This window comes from Haemaphysalis longicornis, unplaced genomic scaffold (assembly GCF_048455015.1).
Source record: "Haemaphysalis longicornis isolate Haplotype H1 unplaced genomic scaffold, Haemaphysalis longicornis Haplotype H1 scaffold_1, whole genome shotgun sequence".
In the NCBI taxonomy this organism is placed as follows: domain Eukaryota; kingdom Metazoa; phylum Arthropoda; class Arachnida; order Ixodida; family Ixodidae; genus Haemaphysalis; species Haemaphysalis longicornis.
In genome coordinates, this window is record NW_027526203.1 from 247,713,110 (window position 1) to 247,731,277 (window position 18,168).

Consider the following 18,168-nt stretch of genomic DNA (forward strand, 5'->3'; position numbering starts at 1 on the left):
AGAATGTGGACTGCGCTGTGTAGCCACTCACCCGATAAAGTGATTAGGCTGTGTTTACAGCTCTCTTCATTGTCTCTTTAAAGGGGCCATGAAGACAAAATACAAGTTTTTTTTTTTCTCAAGATTTCACGTTCTGTAGTGCCCTCAGCGCTTGTCTGGAAGCAAACGATGCTTTATTCATTGCAAAATAATCAATGTAAGCTAAAATTTTGATTCTCGCGCCAAAACTTGTGTCTGAACAGTGTCAATGACATCATAAGAACAGGTCTTTCAGCTAAACCTGGTGTGGAGCGAAGACTTGCTTACCGTTAGTCAACCTAGATGGTGCCACCACACCGCAGCAAGCCGTTTTCTGTCTTTGCTTTGTTTGTGACAGTATTTAAACCGGTCTTGTTTATGTTCATGGAGAAAATAATCGTTTCATGAAACATGGTGCTTCCTCGACAAGTATGGTCCCGTAAAAACACCGTCGCTTGCATCAATCGGCCAGTGTCGTCTGAGACAACCCCAAAGCCCCGCAGTGCTGTGCATCTAAACGAAGCATAGTGCGCGCAGTACCAACAGCAGTACGCATCGGTACTTCTATGTTTACATGTGCTTTCATAACTTCCACTGTTTATCCCCCCATTCTTACTGTATAAAAAGAATGTGCCCTAAGTTTAAGCGCAAAGAGCTCATTCGGCAAGCTTCTAAGTTCTGCCTAATTTGCATTTGCTTTTTCCGGCCTCTTCCAATTGCAGAGCTGGCTGGTATGACATCTTAGGTTCTGTTGCGGGAAATAAGCTGGTGATGCGCATGGCCATTCCCTTTTTTCCTACTTATACAGCTTATTTGAGCGAAGTTTTTGTTAAAAGTGGTGTCAGCATGATTCCGACGAGGCAATCTTTTGAATGAACCAAACTTGCCTTTTGTCTTCATGGACCCTTTAAGGAATAATACTGCTAACCAGAAGAGGAGTGATTACTGCCCTCAAGAAGCCTTGGCAGCTCCAGGGCAAATTTTTACTTAGTTGATACCCTTAGACATTAGTTTCTTTATCATAGTGTTTTCCACCTGTTCTCGGTATTCAAGCTTGCAATAAACCAGTAAAATTCATTCTTCCCTTCACAAGCTGTCATTGCATAAAAATTGGTTTGAACCTCCCCCCGGAATGTTGCTAGCAGTGTCTAAGTTCCCCTGAAAACTTGCTTTGGGCACGTTTTCTTTACTGAAGTGCATAAGGAGGAACTGAAAGAATGAGATGGTGTGGCGGAGGGTACGAAAAAGCATATCTGAATTACTTGGTGGCGGCAGCAGGTGTGTGTGCCTTTCCCATGAGTCTTTTTTTTTTTTTTTAATTGCGATTGTACGCCCTTTGACTCGTTCAGTGATTTGGGCTTTTTGCTTGTGTTGTGCAGCTGAAGAAAATTATGAACACCCTGTTCAAGTTGCTTCAACGGGAGTTCAGCACTGGCGAGACGTACTCAAGGCAAGAGGCCACACGCATGATCCTCAACATTATTAGGGTGAGCACCTTTGCAGAAAAGAGTAGGGAGAATGGCCGTGCTGGCCTAAGTGCGGTGATCACATCTACGCATCGTTTATTAATGGTGAAGGCAAAGCAGAGTTGGTCGTCAAAGAGTGTGCATAGGGCTCTAAAGCAGAGGGATCACTCTGCTTCTCACACTTGTCAGGAGCGAGATAAAGTGCCATTCTTTCCTGTTGATTATCCCACTCCGTATGGCACTCCTCATGATAGTGAGTACCGTGATGAATGTTACTGTCCCCCTATACTGGATGGCGTCGCTTGTTTCCTACTGAGATGTGGGCTTCCAGCATTGCCTGCTCAGCAGTCCTGCTCAGAAGGATGCAAAGAGCTGCCAATATTTTTTTAACTAGTGTAGTGACCAAGCAAAATGCACCCTCAAAGTGCTGATGCCTAGTGCAGATGGCCTGTCTTCTAAGCTCGGTCCTTGCATCTTATTACGCAGGACCGTTTTTGCTTTCCCAGTGCCTTGGTTTTAATGTTTGCATCCTTTTCACCCTCTGAAACACACTCTATAATCCCACGCAGGCCTGAACCTCCTCGGTTTCAGGCCTACATGTGATTTCTGGACATTGCCTCAGTGTACTAAACACAATTTAAAGCATATTTAAGGGCATTCTGATTGATAAACAAATTTCAAACTTTCAAATGCATTTTTCTCTTTGGCCATTGTTAAAGGTTAGCATTTTGGCATTTTTGGAGACTGCCATTAAGATGGATTGCTCCGTATCAAGTACTGGTGAACATGTTGTTTTTGGTTATACATACATAGTTTCTTGGAAGGTGCATGCAGGGCTAGAAGTTTGATTCCCGGCCACGGCAGCCGCTTTTCTGATGGAGGCGAAAAGCGAAAACGCCCGTGTGTTCGAGATTTCGACGCATGTCAAAGATCCCCTGGTGGTCAAACTTAATCTGGATCCCTCCACTACGGCGTGCCTCATTGCCTGTGTAGCGTCAGCGCGTTAAAGGAGCCATGAAGAGAAAACACAAGTTTGGTTCATTCAAAAGATTGTCTCGTTAGAATCATACTGACACCACTTTTAACGTAAACTTCGCTCAAATAAGCTACATAATTAGGAAAAACGGGAATGGTCATGCGACCCACCAGCTCATTTCCCGCAACAGAACCTATGATGTCACATGAGCTAAGCTCTGCGATTGGCGGAGGCTGGCAGAAGCAGACGCAAATTAGGTAGAGCTTACAAACTAGACGAACGAGCGACATTCTTTACAAAGCAATAAGAATGATGGGACAAACAGTGGAAGTTACGAAAGCACATGTAAATATAGAAGTACTGATGCGCTCTGCTGTTCGTACTGCGCACAGCATGCTTGGTTTAGCTGCACAGCACTACGGGGCTTGGGGTTGCCTCAGACGACACTGGCCGATTGACGCAAGCAACGGTGTCTTACGTGACCCCATTTGTCGAGCGAGCACTGTTTCAGGGAACGAATATTTTCTCCCACAACAAAAACAAGCCAGGTTTAAATGCGGGCAAAAACAAACCAAACGCTTGCCACGGTATGGTGGCGTCATCTAGGTTACGGAACGTAAAGAAACGCGGGAACAAACCAATACCGCTGTACAGGGTGGAGTCAACCTTTGAACGGTCCCGTGCCGCCGCAATTGGGCCAACGGGCTCAACGCGTTATTCTTTTCGTTTCCCACGAGACCTAGCAACGCGAAACAGACAATATAATTCAAACTCCTTCAGTAAACCGCGTTGCGGCGATAATTTTAGCGCGGTTTTGACACAATGACTTGCTTCGGCGGCGAGCGAGCAACCCAAAATGGCGGCGCCAGCGTATACGTGTCTCTACCCTGTACGGCGGATGCATGAATGAAGGTACTCTAGGCTGCAGAGCGGTCGGTTCCTGTGATGTCATTTGGGACCACGAAAACGCACGATTGGGCGGGAAAATCAAAATTTTAACCTAAATTGTTTAATTTCTCAGTGAATAAAGCACCGTTTGTATCCGGACAAGCGCTGGGGGCACTATAAAACACGAAATCTTTCGAATAAAACCAACTTGCATTTTCTCTTCATGGCTCCTTTAAACCTCATAATCGTGGTTGTAAGTGCTGTGCCATTTGTGCCACCTTGCACCAATCCGCTTTTCCTGTTCCGCCCTGCTCCACAAGGCAGTATTGCGCCAAAACTGCTCTCCCAAGCAGTGCCACGAAATTTCAGGTGACTGTGAGGGGGTGTTCAATGCCAGTCTCATTGCGCCGAAAACAGTAGAAACTCATTCATTGTTCTGTCATTCACGTTGCGGCAGACTCTCTAAAGGACTAACGCTCTGACTCACTCGTCGCGATTTTTTGGTTGCGAAGTGGCGGCACGCTTTCATGGAATTTGGTAGTGACCATGGGCGGCGGGCAAGGCGCAGATATTGCCCCTAAATGCAGCTTCTCCGCACAGTGCACTGTGTCGTGATACATGCTTCCTCATCAGCAGTCGTTGCAGTCTGCACGCTTATTGTCAAAAGCAAAAAGTAAAATAGTTTTGCTATTCAGTCGAACTTTCGCCATTTTATCCATGCAAATAACCATGCAAACTATGCAAATAAACAATGATACTGAAACTTAACTGTGTGTCATGCAATGCTCACCTACAACAGCTTTGCCATTCAAGTCTTGCGCGTGAGCGCAAGCTTCCCTGAATTTTTTTAACTGGAAAAAAAAAATGCAAGAAGTATTCAGAAACTTTTAAATTTCTCACTACAGGGAGATGTTATGGGCAGGCATGACGTCTTATGGGCCGGCACTAAAAGCATAATTGTCAGTGTGTTAACTGCAGGTTAGCATTCAAGTGATGCAATGAAACAGAACCAGAGGCCCCACTACAATCGCCCAGTCATGTGTCCTAGCGATGGGTTAGTTAGGCGGCCGCAAGTTGCACAAACAAGATTCTGTGACGTCTTAGAAAAGTTCCCGTAAAGTGGCTACGGAGTTGCCACTTTTTTCTTTAATATCTCTATTATTTGTTCGAAATTTGCGGTAAATTGGCATCATTGTTATCGGAACAAAGCAGTCTTTCTAATGAACCAAACACGTATTTTGTCTTTATGGCCCCTTTAAGTTAGCAGCTACCTGCAAGTAATCAGCTCAGTAGGTACCGTACAGCCATATAGCGCAGCTTTTTTTGAACTGAATTCAAAGCAGTGCTAAAAGACGGGATGAGGCACGACGACACACGGCACTGGCTAGGAACTGGTTGTTTTATTCCATGACATGCGACCACTGTCCGTACTCGAAAAAAAGTAACGTTCGTTGTTTGGTAAACATGACAAGTTGAACAGTATTTTTTTACGTATGTAGAAGTATTCATTACTTGGTCAATAGAATGGGTAATATGCTAGGGTATTTTTCTTTTGGGTTTTTTGATCCCCAACATTTATTTTTGACTTCTCTGGGGTCTAATCAGGTTTAGTTATGCAATGCTTCAAATTATCTCTTGTTTCCTCTTAGTTTTTTTTTTCCTTTCAATTGCTTTCTCTTGGTATCTCGTAGTTGTTTTTTGTTGTTTTGTTTTCATTTGTCTAGAGTGATGTTTGGTGCAAAGAGGACCATTTGTCCTATCTCTGGTCTTCTCTGGGTTGTTCGTCGTGACTGTGATGGTGTTGTATCACGCACATTTATTTTTCATTTGTGTGAGGTCTAATGTAGCTATTCAAAACATTGGTTATCTCTAGTTTTCTCTCACTTTTGCAATAACTAAGAAAACTGACAGCATGTTAGCATGCTGTCAGCTGTTATGTTTTAATTATGGGCACATCTAACTCATTGTGGAAGTGGTAGGCTCACTATTGGATGTTGAGTAAGAAAAATTCGACTTTTTGTTTTTTTGTTTGCAGGAAATAAATTGCAAAAAATATTTTACTCAAAAATCTGCTCCCAAACAGATTGCCACTGCTCCAAAACTCATCTTTTGACACTTTAAAGCTGCTCTAGCATAGCATTATTCTGGCTCCCTGAGGTGCTCCGAAAGGCTCAAGCCCGCTTTCATTCCTGTACATATTAGAATAAAATAAACACCATAATTGCGACTTCTCGTCACCTAGGCATCGCACTTGTTTTTCACCCTCTCTCTAGGACTACACCACTGAAGTGTTGGAAAGGAGACAGGCCTCTTCTGCCCACACACATTCCACTGCCGCCAACCACAGCAGTGAGCCTACCCCTGGTGCCGCCAGCAGTGCACCCACTAGTCCTCCACAGCCACAGTTGAACAAAATCAGTGGTAAGCTTCATTTCTCCGTCCTCCCGCCTTCAAGAACAAAAAGAACAATGTAAACTTCTTTGCCAGTTTTCAAATAAATGAGCCTTCGTGACAGCTAGGATATAGTTTTTTTTTTTTTTTTCTATTGCCCTCGTGGAATCGTCAGGCATGCTTAGCTGTCGGAATAGTAGCAGTATGTACCGTGTTCAACAGCCAGCCAGGTCATTTTCCATGTTCCTTGTTTCCTGTGCCTTTAATGGACCTGATAATAGTGTCGCACTCCATCGTTATGCCCAAGGCACGAATCGGATGAACCGCCATTATCAGGCTATAAAAGTGAAGTTTGCCTTTGCAAATGTGACCGTGTAGTGGTGTTGCAGTTCAGATTACCCTACTCTCCTCTTAGGTGGCACTGTCACCATAAATTCAACACGTGGCAACCGTACAAGTGTCTCCCATTAAAAATTACTTATTGCTTCTCTGCTCAAGACTCTACCACCTTATGATGGCAGTATCACTACACTGACACCTGTACTGGATTCATTTGGTCTGCTTTATTTGCCTGTCCAGAGTAGTTCTGAGCAGTTCCCGGGCATTCCAAAATGGCTCTGTCAAAGCCCCTTTCTTAATAAGAGAAAAATGGTTGAAACCTGAAGCTTTCTCCCATACAATCTGAGTCAAAGTCCGAAATCCAAACTTTGACCATGTCGGAACGGTGCAATTGGGTGGACATCGGTTTCATAACACGAGGGACCCAAGTTCAATTTCGATTACGAGAAGCGTTTTTGTCTTGAGGCGTTCATTTTGTAAGTTGGCTTTCCTGCAGTGCGTTTTGGCATAACGATGGACGGCACCAGTAAGGCATAAAAAGTTTTTTTTTTTAAGATGAGATGGTTCAGAGCGCCACATATCTACAAGCGAAGCAACGAGGTGCCATGTTCCTATTTTAGGTGCTATGTGGTGCAGATGCCAAACATACCCACATGCCCAAAGCATGTGTGAAGCTAGTGGCAGAGAGAGAGATGGGGCACGGAGCAAAAGGCAAAGGATTGTAATTTTTTTTTAAATAGGTCATTTGACAGGCATTCAAAAAAGAGAGAGCTGTTAGAGCACATATCTCCATTAATAGTTTTTTTTTTTTTTTTTGACTCCCAACGAAAGAATGGAGACCAAAAGGAAGCATTTTAGAAGCTCTCATGCAACAAAAATTGATCAATAACTCTGGAGTAGCAGCATGTGTTCACCGTGAAACTGAAACCGAAACTGTTACAAACGTGTTAGAACATCTAGTTATTCGTAGTATACCATCACTAGACCCATAGAAATAGCCACAGAAAGATATAACCCCACAGTGTTAAGAACAAAACTTTCCCCCTAACAGCTGCTGCTGTTCCAGGCCAGTTTGCGATGCTGCTGTTACCAGAACTGATTTCTGATGATTGGTTGTTATCTTGTGATTTTCAGCTGCAGCCCTTATTACGGAAATCAGGTGCAGATGCACTTGAGTTTTGAGGGGCGCATCTTTCTCCAAACAGCAGTAGTAAGCGACAAAGGCACCATGGTGCTGGGTCACTACATACTAGGGCCAAGTGTGAAGTTTTTGCTGCGAAAATGAAGCCAAAACTGCTGTCAGGTAGTTAGAATGGCCATTAGGGCATTCAGGATCAGCAGAAATTACCGATAAAAATTAGCACAGTTTTATTAATAGAAAACTGTTTATATTGTAGGTCGATTTGACCCGTAAACACATTCAGAACCAAAATCTAAAGGTTGATGCCGCGGCCAAAAAAATCAAGTGCTTGATGCAATGTAATTTCTCTATCTCCCTCCCTCCTTCCCTCTTTGGAAGCTGCGGTGACTGGCGGCCATTACCCATTTCACTTCCATGTTCACACTGCAGTACCTGCGCATATGCATCAAAATTCAGTTTCACTTCATGAATGAAAATGAAATAGATTCTGAAAGGTCATTGCTTGTGCTAACTGCCAGATAGATTTGTCTTAGAAGCAGCTAGAACGCAATAATGTTCCTACCTTTTATCAGCTATGCATCCACTAATTCATTTCAACCAACACGGCTTCATGCCCGGAAGGTCGGTAGATTCAAATCTTGCCTGTTTTCTAAACGACATCGGCCCTCCAGTACTGTCTCGCCAACAGGTAGATACAGTATATTTTGACTGTAGCAAGGCCTTCGACATTGTTAATCACGATCTACTACTTCGCAAATTGTCCGCATACGGTCTTTCCCTTGAGTTATGCCAGTGGTTCGGCAGCTACTTAAAAGGCAGGTCCATTTGTGTTAGTTACGAAGGCACTACTTCCCGGCCCTTCCCGATGACCTCAGGGGTACCTCAAGGCTCGACTCTGGGCCCTCTCCTTTTTAACATTTTTGTTAATGACATACACCCCGCTATTAAGCACTGTTCGCTCTCCCAGTATGCCGACGATATGAAGCTCTATCGCACTACTATTTCTTCACCTTACGATCGTGTACTGCTGCAAAATGATATCAACGCAGTTTCTGCATGGTGTGACTGCAACTATCTAAAACTTAACCTCTCGAAAACCATCGTAATTTCATACACTCGCAAGTCTTCCCCGCTCACTTTTACGTACTTGCTGCTTGGTGAACCTGTAAAACGCGCTACCGTAGTGCGCGATTTGGGCGTAATGATGGATGCGAAACTGCTCTTTAACGCGCATGTGAACTATCTGACCAACTCCTGTCTCCGTACGCTTGGCGTAATTTCCCGCGCGACCAGGGATTTCACCGACCGTTCATGCTTTGTTTCACTGTATCGCGCTCTCATTTTGCCCAAGCTCGACTTTGCTAGTGCAATTTGGAATTGTTTAAGCCCTTCGTCCTCCCTTCGACTAGAAAGGATTCAGAAGCGCTTTACTAGAACCGTGTTTTCTCGCCACTCACCTATGAGCCGATATGAGCACGGTGGGCTTCTGAAGATCTTGAATTTAGATGAGCTATCAGCGAGGCGCTCCAGGCGCGACCTGGCTTTTCTGTTTAATTGTATTCACTCGAAGTTCGACTGCCCTTGCCTCGTAAGCTCTGTCCATCTGCGAGTGCCAAGCAGACCACTACGGCCGCATGGATGCTTTGATGTAGACAGATCAATGAGTTTGGCACCAGCCAGCCGGTGCCAGCTCACCTATAACAGTCTGTTTCCATCTCCTATAGACGTTTTTTGCAGCGATTTGGTACTGTTTAAGCGCTCTCTGAAAATGTATGATATTTTGAATACGCATGCTGTGGAGAGGTCGCTCCTGCACTTCTCTCCCTGCTCTCGTGTTTCCTCACATACAGCACTACCTTGCCTATCTTCGTACGTGTTCGTACGTTCCTTGCCATGTTCGTACGTTCTCCTGTGCATACTCCAGACACATCCTCCGAGCCTTTACCGTTCAAAAATGTTTGCGTCTCCTTTCGATAACACTACACTTTTGTATATATCTATCTGCACTTCCACATTTACCAATTTCTGATTTATACGCTGCCCATATTTGTACTGTTTGTATTCCTTGTATCCATGTATTCCTTGTATCCATGTATGTTGCCTGTTCGTATTCTTTGTACCTATGTATGCGGTGCATCACCCGAGAAGGCCCTGTGCTGTTGGTGAGCACTTCAAATAAATAAATAGATTGAAATCATTGTTCTCTGGTAATTGCTTTGAATAGGTACAGTAAGGAAAGAGTTAAGGTTTAATTCAGATTATTTTAAGTAGTTTTGTGGTTCACTGTTGGTGCCCTGACCATAAAAGTTTTGCTGTGCCATAGCAGCAAGGAATTGCCACTGCTGGTTTCACCTTTTTCTCTTTTTTTCACTCAAGTATTTTTGAAAATTTACATCAAGGATCATAACTTTGCCACATAATCTGAGTTTGTTGTGTATCTGAAGTAATGAAGTAAAAGCTCTTAACAGTAGATGGGAAATTCGAAACATTCGACTATAATTTAGGGAACATGTGTAATCATGGAGTAGGAATCCTACCTTATTGGTTAGGGCATATGCTATCGAAATAATAATAATAGTAATCGTCGCCGTCATCATCATCACCACCAGCCTATCCAAGTCTACTGCAGGCTGAAGGCTTCCTCCCATTGGCCTCCAACTGCTCCTTTCCGGTGCTGCCCGAGTCCATTCCTTAACCCCGAATTTTCGTGCTGACAGCTAATAAACGGTGAATGCCGAATGCATATGCAAAGAAAACTGCTAGTCCAATAAAATCCCAGCTTTAAATGATGTAGAAGTGTTGCATGCTACGCAAGTTGGAATGAAATTCTTCGTTAGTACCAGTGCGAACAAAACAAAGACTGAGGGAAGGAATACAGCAGCCGACCTTTTGTTCCTTCACTCTTTGTTTCATTCGTGCTGATTCCACCTAAATGATGCACTCAGATATTCAAAGTTTTTGGATGAAATTTATTCATTATCAGTGATAGAAAAATCTCCCTATAAAGGGTGCAGTCTGAGCATCTGGTCCTGCTTTTTATGCTCATTCCCCCCCCTCCCGCTTCTGCCTTGAGAACAAATACAGTGGAACCCCGGTTATATGACTTACTTGGGACCGCACAAAACCATCATGAACAGGGTAGGAGTAAATACTGCCTACTACATGGTCTAGTGCAGGGGTCGGCAACCTTTTCAGGTGGAGGGCCAAGTTACATGAAGCCGACAAGGCGGGGGCCGGACAGCTGTTTGGGAGAAGGGGGCTTTGCAAGAAAAGAAAAGAAAAATCAGTAAATTGACACTAATGTACGAAAATGGAATAGATGTTTATTTTCATGTTTATTCAAAGGAGCAATGTTTTTTTGTTCTGTCTAACCCCATTTGCGGTGAAAACTGCTATGTCAGCCTTCATACAGGAAGTGCCAAGGGGAGGGGGGCGGGTTCTGGCGTCGTGCTGGGGGCCGCATTTGACCCGCGAGCTGCAGGTTGCCGCCCGCTGGTCTAGTGCAACATATTTGAACTGACAACTTATTTAAACTACCATATTTACCGCCTAACTTGCGTCCTCATGTAATTTGCAACCGCTCACCTTAAACTGTGTCTTGCATATACGAGCCCCTAACCTAAATACCAACTTCCTAAAACAAAAAAAAGTACTCGCACATTTTCTGCGCTCCGAGGCCATTCTGCATTAGCCTGCCAGCCATGCGTCACATGCGTGATGTAAGTTTGAGAGGGCTAATAGGGCCGAGCATGGCGAGAGTGTGAGAAGGATGGGATGCCAAAGCTGCGTGCAAGTCTTGCCGTGGCAGGAAACACACATCCGTTACTGGTAAGAACAGAAGCGGTCACTGCAGATGCAAGAGCCAGCAGTAGCTCGATGTTTTTTCCCACTTCTTCAGTTATTGTGATCGTTTTTTGATGGTCAGTAGCCTTTGTTTTCAAGTATCGTGCACAGCCAGAATAAATAAAAATGAACCTCATGCACATTTTGATTTGATTGACTCTGATGTTTAACGTGCCGACGCTATACTGGCAACGAGGCACGCCGTAGTGGAGGGCTCCGGATTAATTTTTACCACCTGGGGATCTTTAACACGTGCTGAAATCTCGAGCACACGGGCATTTTCGCTTTTCGCCTCCACCAGAAAAACGGATGCGCATTTTCCTAATCGCGAACTAACAAAGAAAACAAGCATAAGCAGCCACTGGGGATTTTCTGGGATGAGCCCAGGAAACGAAAAGGGCGGGAGAGAGCCAACAACAAAGCGAACCAGCTGGCAACAGAATTGAAACAAGCGACAGTACGGGGCGACGATGGAAATGGGCGAGGACAATAAAAAACGATGGGACGGCATGAAAGAGACTGAGGTGGGAACGCAACGAGAGTGGGGGATGCAGTGGGAAAGGAAAGCAGAGGGAAAGGTGGGAAGGAAACCTGCTTCTCAACCGCCAAGGACATTTCCAGGTCCATGAGCGGGGCCGTGTGTACTCTTGCATCATCTAACCAGGGTTTTTAATGCATTGTTTCTGTGGGGAGTTTTGCGGGACTGCGGTGATCTGTCGCAAGGAGCGGGTCATTACATAACCGGGGGACACGTAACCTGGTTTCACTGTTATAAAATAGTCACATTTTTTAGTTTTACTGGAGAGTGCTTCCAAGAATTGGCGAAAAGGGGAGCAGTGTGTGTGGGTGAAGTCAATATTGCCCATACTCTGCTGGCATACATGTGGTTCTCAGTGTGCAGCTGTTGTCAGTGATAACGCACTTGTGGTGTCGCGTTCTCTCGTAGAAGAAGCCACAAAATTGGCCGAAGAAAAGTGTGCCCCCGAGCAAGCTTCGTCGTCGTCATCGTCGTCGTCACCTCCACCTGTGGCAGCACCGAGTGGCGACTCTGCTTCTAGTCATCCCAACAGTGAGGAGGAGGCCGCAAGACCCCCACCAGAGAATGCCAAAGTAGAAGCAAGCGATGGAAATGTGGCTCCAGCAGATGAGGGCGGAAGTTCGGTGCAGGTGGAAGTGGCACAAAGTGCAAAGGACGGCAGCGACAATCAGGCAGCTGACAGCTTTACTCCAGCGGGACTGAAGCCAGGGGATGTGGTGCAACCATCGGGAGATGCGGGACCATGTAAGCTGTGCCAACATACCATTGCGAGGTTTCTGTTACATCACCGGGTTATTTATTCTTGTTTCTTTTATTTACGTATGACATGAGTGGGGAGGTTCCTAAAAACTCGACCACTGGCACTGGCCTGCCAAGCGTCTTGCTTTATGGTTAGTTTGAAGAGTAAGCAAAAATAATCTGTAGAAATTTTTTTCTTGTCAAAAAAGGAGTGGGGGGTTGAGTGATGTTATTTGTATTTTTGTATCATTCAATCATGTCAGCGTTAACATGGTAGTGTAGAATGTTCCAAATAATCTGTTGTAAGTGGCACCAGCGACCCTCACATTCTTGTGTAGTAGCAGCTTGATTTTCTGTCCGATTAGGACATTCTACAATGAGTCATTCCATGCTCAGCGTTGCAGACTGCTGATTTCAATTCTAGAAAATCATGGCATTTTATAGCAACATGTGTGAGCTTTCGTTAAAATATTTGGGGAAAAAACACCTCTGTCCCCCATGTGCAGTGAACTTGGATCCTTTCTTCGTTATGAACATATGCTCTTACCAACTGGTTCAAAACTGAAAGTCAACCAGACTTGTCTTTCTTAATTCGTGGAGCGTATGTGAGTTACTAGCTTCTGTATGTGTGTGTGTGTGTGTGTGTTTTTTTTTCTTTTTGCAGCAAATGTACCACCTCAGGATAAGAACAGTCCTGCTCCTCGAGCCGAAAACAAGAAGGTTGACACCGAGGACTGGGTAATGAGACGCTTGTCTGTTCTCTCGCCTTTGACCTAACCACCAGTTGAGATGCTTGCATGCATTGGAATGGTGATGGCCACTTAGTTCAGCTTGTTTTTGGGCTTTGTAGGGAAGGCAACATTTACAGTGCCAGAAATCTAGGACACGTGTAACAGTGTTGTGTCTTTGTGCACCTCAATTTTACTATCCCAACCCTGGAAATCGGGTGGCTTGTGCTTTCCTAACAAAGAAACAAATGCCGCACATTGAGGATTTCAATTTGGAACGCATGCAGCAGTGTGTGCCTTGTGATTTCACGGCATGAAAGGAAAACTTTCTTGGGTCCTTCACATCAAAAGTGTTGCGGTCATGCCCCTGGTCACATTCAGTCTCGGGAAGTGGGCAGACATTTATTATGTTGAGCACCTACCCACTGACTTGCCATGTGTTCATCTTATGAAACTTTGCTTGAACAAACACTGAGCGTCTTGCAAAACCTTTCCCCCTCACTCCAGGGGCAATGTGAATTCAGTTCAATTCACCCTTTGAGTAAAAGGGGGGGGGGGGGGGGGGGGGGGGTAATATTTAAAGCAGGGAAATTATTTACGAGACTCATCCTGAAACAAATTTTAACAGCGCAAAAAGGGGGGGGGGGGGGGGGGGGGGCAAAAGATTAGACATGCAGACACACAGGACACACAGGCAGGCGCTGACTTCCAACTGATTTATTTTTCGAGCACCCAAGCAGTTTTATACTATAAACATAACAGAAAAATCCTATGGTAGGAATATAGAAATATTCGATAGTAGCAGTTGTGCAGGGTTACAAGTTAAAGAAGCTGTCTAGAAATTTTACCCATCCTTCATCACTTTTTTTTTTCGTTGTTGGAGTTAAGTTTAAGATTATGAACCGAATAACTTGCACCAGATTCCTACTAAGTTACAAGACTCAAGTTTGATTACAGAGCTCAGCCAGAGTGGGTCGTGGTGGCTGCATAATTTATGGAATGAAAATGTTGCGCAAAGTTTAGCCTACTGCCTGCTAGTGCAGTGTTGATGGGCTACCAAGGCCAAAAAGAAGAAAACTGTCCCCGCTGCACTAGCAGATGGTAGGCTACGCCAAATATCCTAGCTGCTGGGAGGCAACGCTGAATGGGCTGCAAGAGGACAGTGAACGAGGGCTTGTTAGCACGTACCAGCCTAAACTCCAGCCTCTTGTTTTTGTGGGTGACTGAGAAAAATGCTGTCGTAGGAGTATGATTTTGTGCAAATGTGGCCCTAAAGTGAGGTGTTGGGGTGAGATTTAAATTCGAACAAGCCTAGGTACTGTAAGCATTTTATTTTTAGTTTGTGGGGCAAGTAACTGTGCGAAGCACTTACACAGCCCAAAGCATTTTCACAGAATGCAACTTACACAACCTTGCTACAAGTGCCTCTAGTAGTTGAAAGTGACATTTGCACAAGATGTGCATGCTCCCACTGCGAATTACTAGAAGTCTAGAGTCACTTGTTTCTGAACGGTAACTCTCAACTAGTTGCAGCACATGCATTTTCCTTGTCTCAAACTTCAGTCACTGGTACTTGGGGGAAAGAAGGCGGCGATTGCACCACACGACAGGCTAGCCAAGTTCTTTTTTCTCTCATTTTCTGAGGTATCAGACTTGCTGACATTCATTTATTAAGCTCTCTCACCACATTCAGTCTGTTCATGTTTGTTCAAGCAAAGTTTTCCGGGGGGTAGGGAACAAGGTCTTTCCGAAACCTGAATAGGTGCGGTACTCGCTGGGGATTAAGGGCTCAAACAGTGACACAGACCAGTGCCTAAACAAACCTGGTGAACTGCAGTGTGAAAGCTAAAGCATCTACCGAGTGGCAAATGCTATGCCAACAGCAGCATTTGAGCAAACTCTTTCCTGTTCAGGATTTTTTTTTTTTTCCCCTCTTTTAGAGCTGTAAGAAAACTGCTTGTACGCTGCCTGTCATGTTTTTTTTTTTTTTTGGCTGGTTTCATGGGAGATTTGAACTTTGCCACATTTATTTCACCATTCCTTTCTGCTACATTTTTTTTCAACTCCTCCTAGTTCTCTCTTGTGGCTTTTGAGCAAAAGTAAACCTTTGTGTTTGTGTGTGCACTTATAACCCCTTAGTGGTTCATTTCCTTAACCAGAAAACATAACAATGTAGTCCAATTTCATTTAATCTACACTAAAGCTCTGTCATTGATTTGTTTGAACCACATTCTTTTAGTAGCACATGAAAAAGGGCAGAGCTGCGCATGTATTATGGTGTACTGCACCTCTATACCCCTGCCAGAGCTGTTTCAGTAGTAGTTGAAACTGATGTTCATTGAAATTTTCAAGGACCATTAGAGGAAAACGAAACCGAACCACAGAAGTCCTGATATCCTGATTGCACATTGGTCATGCTACACTTTACAGATACAAAATACGCCTGCATCTGTCATTGTTTTTAGCTGACAAAGCCGTAATTAGAAGAATTAGAAGTCAACGTCTTTTAACTTACCCTTAGGCATTGAATTTTTAGGACTTGTTATACACCTCATGTAACGCCAGGCTCTGAAATAAGGACAGTACTTTGGGTTCCCTCACATATATCGAGACCCTCACTGCCTTTGCTAGGGCAAGTGGCATGTTTTGAGGTCCTGGCATCCTTCACATTTATGACCATCATCATAGCACTCTCGTTGTGACTGTTTTAACACTTTAATGGTCCTACACATCTATATATTTACGCATATAAGCACATCACATTCATGCCATTCATATATTAGACACAAACACAACATTGAGTGACCAAAAATATCCTCTTGGTGCTCTTTGGCATATTGAGTTTGACTGTGAAAAATTAAACGCACATAAATTTGCAGGACTTCGTTTAGTGACAGTAGCATGAAGTTTGTTAGCTGGGTCCCAGGCCTCCAGCATATGTGAGTCTTAATCAGGCATGTACCCAGGATTTTTTTTCGGGGGGGGGGCCAACCCAAGGTAACTTTTCTATGCAAATTAGGGGAGATGGCGAGGGTACCCGCCATTACTAGTACAAACGCGATGAACGTCCAGCGTTTACCATAAAGGTGCGTAAATCTGCATAGAGAAATGAAACTAAGTGTATCTGCCCTTGTGATAGAGGCAAAAAGCGAAAACACCCGTATGTTCGAGATTTCTGCGCATGTTAAAAATCCCTACGCGAAGTTTGCAAAAGTAAAAAAAAAAGAACGACAGTAATTAAAATATTTACAGGAATAAATACACGTACTGCACAGTAACTATACATTCCCTTAGCTAATGTTAAGGCATATTTCAGGAGCACCCCACACGTTATACTCAAACAAAGTCGACAGAAACGGAAGTGCATGTAGGCACTCGAGAGTTCAGATCTCCATGGCAAACCTCTTGCGCTTCCATATTTTTCTTCAAACAAAACCTGTGGATACTAGTTATGAAGGAAGGAAACAAAATGCTAGGTAAACCGGAGATGTTGTACGCCTAATTCCGTGTGTTATTACCCTAAACACCCTCAGAGTTTGACGTTTAACGGTCTGCCATTCGAAGCGCCAATGATTAAGGCCTCAGAAATTGCAGTATCGAGACACACTAGACTGCAGCAAATGTAGATAAAAAAACGGTGGCAAGCGCCATCGCGTCAGTGCTTACTAATGGGAGTTTTGTAAAGAACCTTGTTATTTCCAGGGATGCGCCTTGTCGCTTCCTCGGCGTCGCAGCGTGGCTTGTCCTGCAAGGCGAGAATGAGCTTCAACTCTGTCCTTCTCGTTCGGCCCGTTGGTGAAGTAAACTAGTTGCTATGCGCCGACACCTTGACGATACTCCGACATCGCGAGACTAAGCTATGTTTAATGCACCTCGTATTTTCATCATATGTAACCGGGGTTGTATAACCTCTCTAATACAAAGACACAGTTCGCAGTCCAATTTTGAAGCCGAAATTTCTCTTGGCCAAAAGTCTGGTTGGTGTCCATCGAGATGTCCGGCCCGGATTCATTTTCACTGATCACCCGCTGCACACCCGTCTCTCTCATGTTGACCATTGGCCACCTTGACTCCGTGCCCTTCCCCGCTCAGCTCAAGCCCGATGTTCTCGAGGCCTATTCATAGGAATGCAGCTCGGGGTCCGTAAACCTGCCAGTAAAGTTTGGTTCGTTGTTGAAGTGGGTGGTGTCGTCGTGGAGGATGGTGAAGAACCCGATGACGAGACGAGGCAAGTAGGTGATGAAGGGAAAGTCTGAATGAAAAGTCTTTATTGTGGAATGGCTCTTTGGCCTAATAGGGGGGGAAGAAGGGTGTTGGAGAAAAGACAGAAACAAAGAAAGAAGAGAAAGAAGTGCGTACACACATGCGTGTACATGGTATACATTTCTATTTACACTAATTCACAAGAGGCGACGGAGCATGAACATAAGATAACACAAGACAATGAAAACTGGATTACAATTAAAAGGTGCCGCAGCACACAAAAAGGGTATCGCAGCACGATCCTTGATGGGGGCTCGGGGACCAAAAAGGGGGCCAAACCGCCGCGCGGTTAGCGAGAAATTCGTGGGGCTCTGGCACCCTGAAACTGCCACGGGAGCAAGTCTTAATGCGACCGCTCTTGGCCGCAGCTCCGGACTAACTCAGCAAAATTGCGCATGCAGTCGGAAGCGAAGCCGCCCCCGCACAGCAACACACGTACCAATTAGGATTTTGACCCCCGCTCCCCCCTGTCCGCCGCCCCCAAAGGTCGGGAGGAAATGAAAGTCTTCCCAAAAGCCGCGTAGAAGGTCGCCGTCAAGGCCATCCCAAAGGGCTGCCACTCCGTCGTCGGCTCGGGGGGGCACGGCAAAGCGACGAGAAGGGAGGAGGGTCATCGCCCCGACGGGGTCCACCGGTGCTGGCATCACTACACCGCCATTGTGCATAGCAGACATTAACCACAATGGCTGTCAATCAACAGTGCCGCTGTCACTGCCTTTAGTTGTCCAAAGGAGTGCCGCTGGTGTCTCTTGCTGCCGAACAACTGCGATGCGCGTCTTCCCTTTGTCACCCTGCCATCGTCGGGCCGTTCTTGCGCTTCCTTTTTGAGCAACCCTTCT

At 44.9% G+C, this 18,168-nt stretch overlaps 1 protein-coding gene across 2 annotated transcripts in view; it reads left to right on the forward strand.

Annotated features, from left to right (window-relative positions):
- LOC144143621 (FK506-binding protein 15-like) overlaps nt 1-18,168 on the forward strand; it is a 204,991-nt gene that overhangs the window by 167,704 nt on the left and 19,119 nt on the right. For both annotated transcript variants that reach the window (XM_077675464.1, XM_077675465.1), the window contains exons 24-27: nt 1,398-1,505; nt 5,622-5,769; nt 12,009-12,344; nt 13,003-13,076. In XM_077675464.1, coding sequence (XP_077531590.1) covers nt 1,398-1,505; nt 5,622-5,769; nt 12,009-12,344; nt 13,003-13,076 — 666 coding nt within the window. The remainder of the gene's footprint in view (nt 1-1,397; nt 1,506-5,621; nt 5,770-12,008; nt 12,345-13,002; nt 13,077-18,168) is intronic.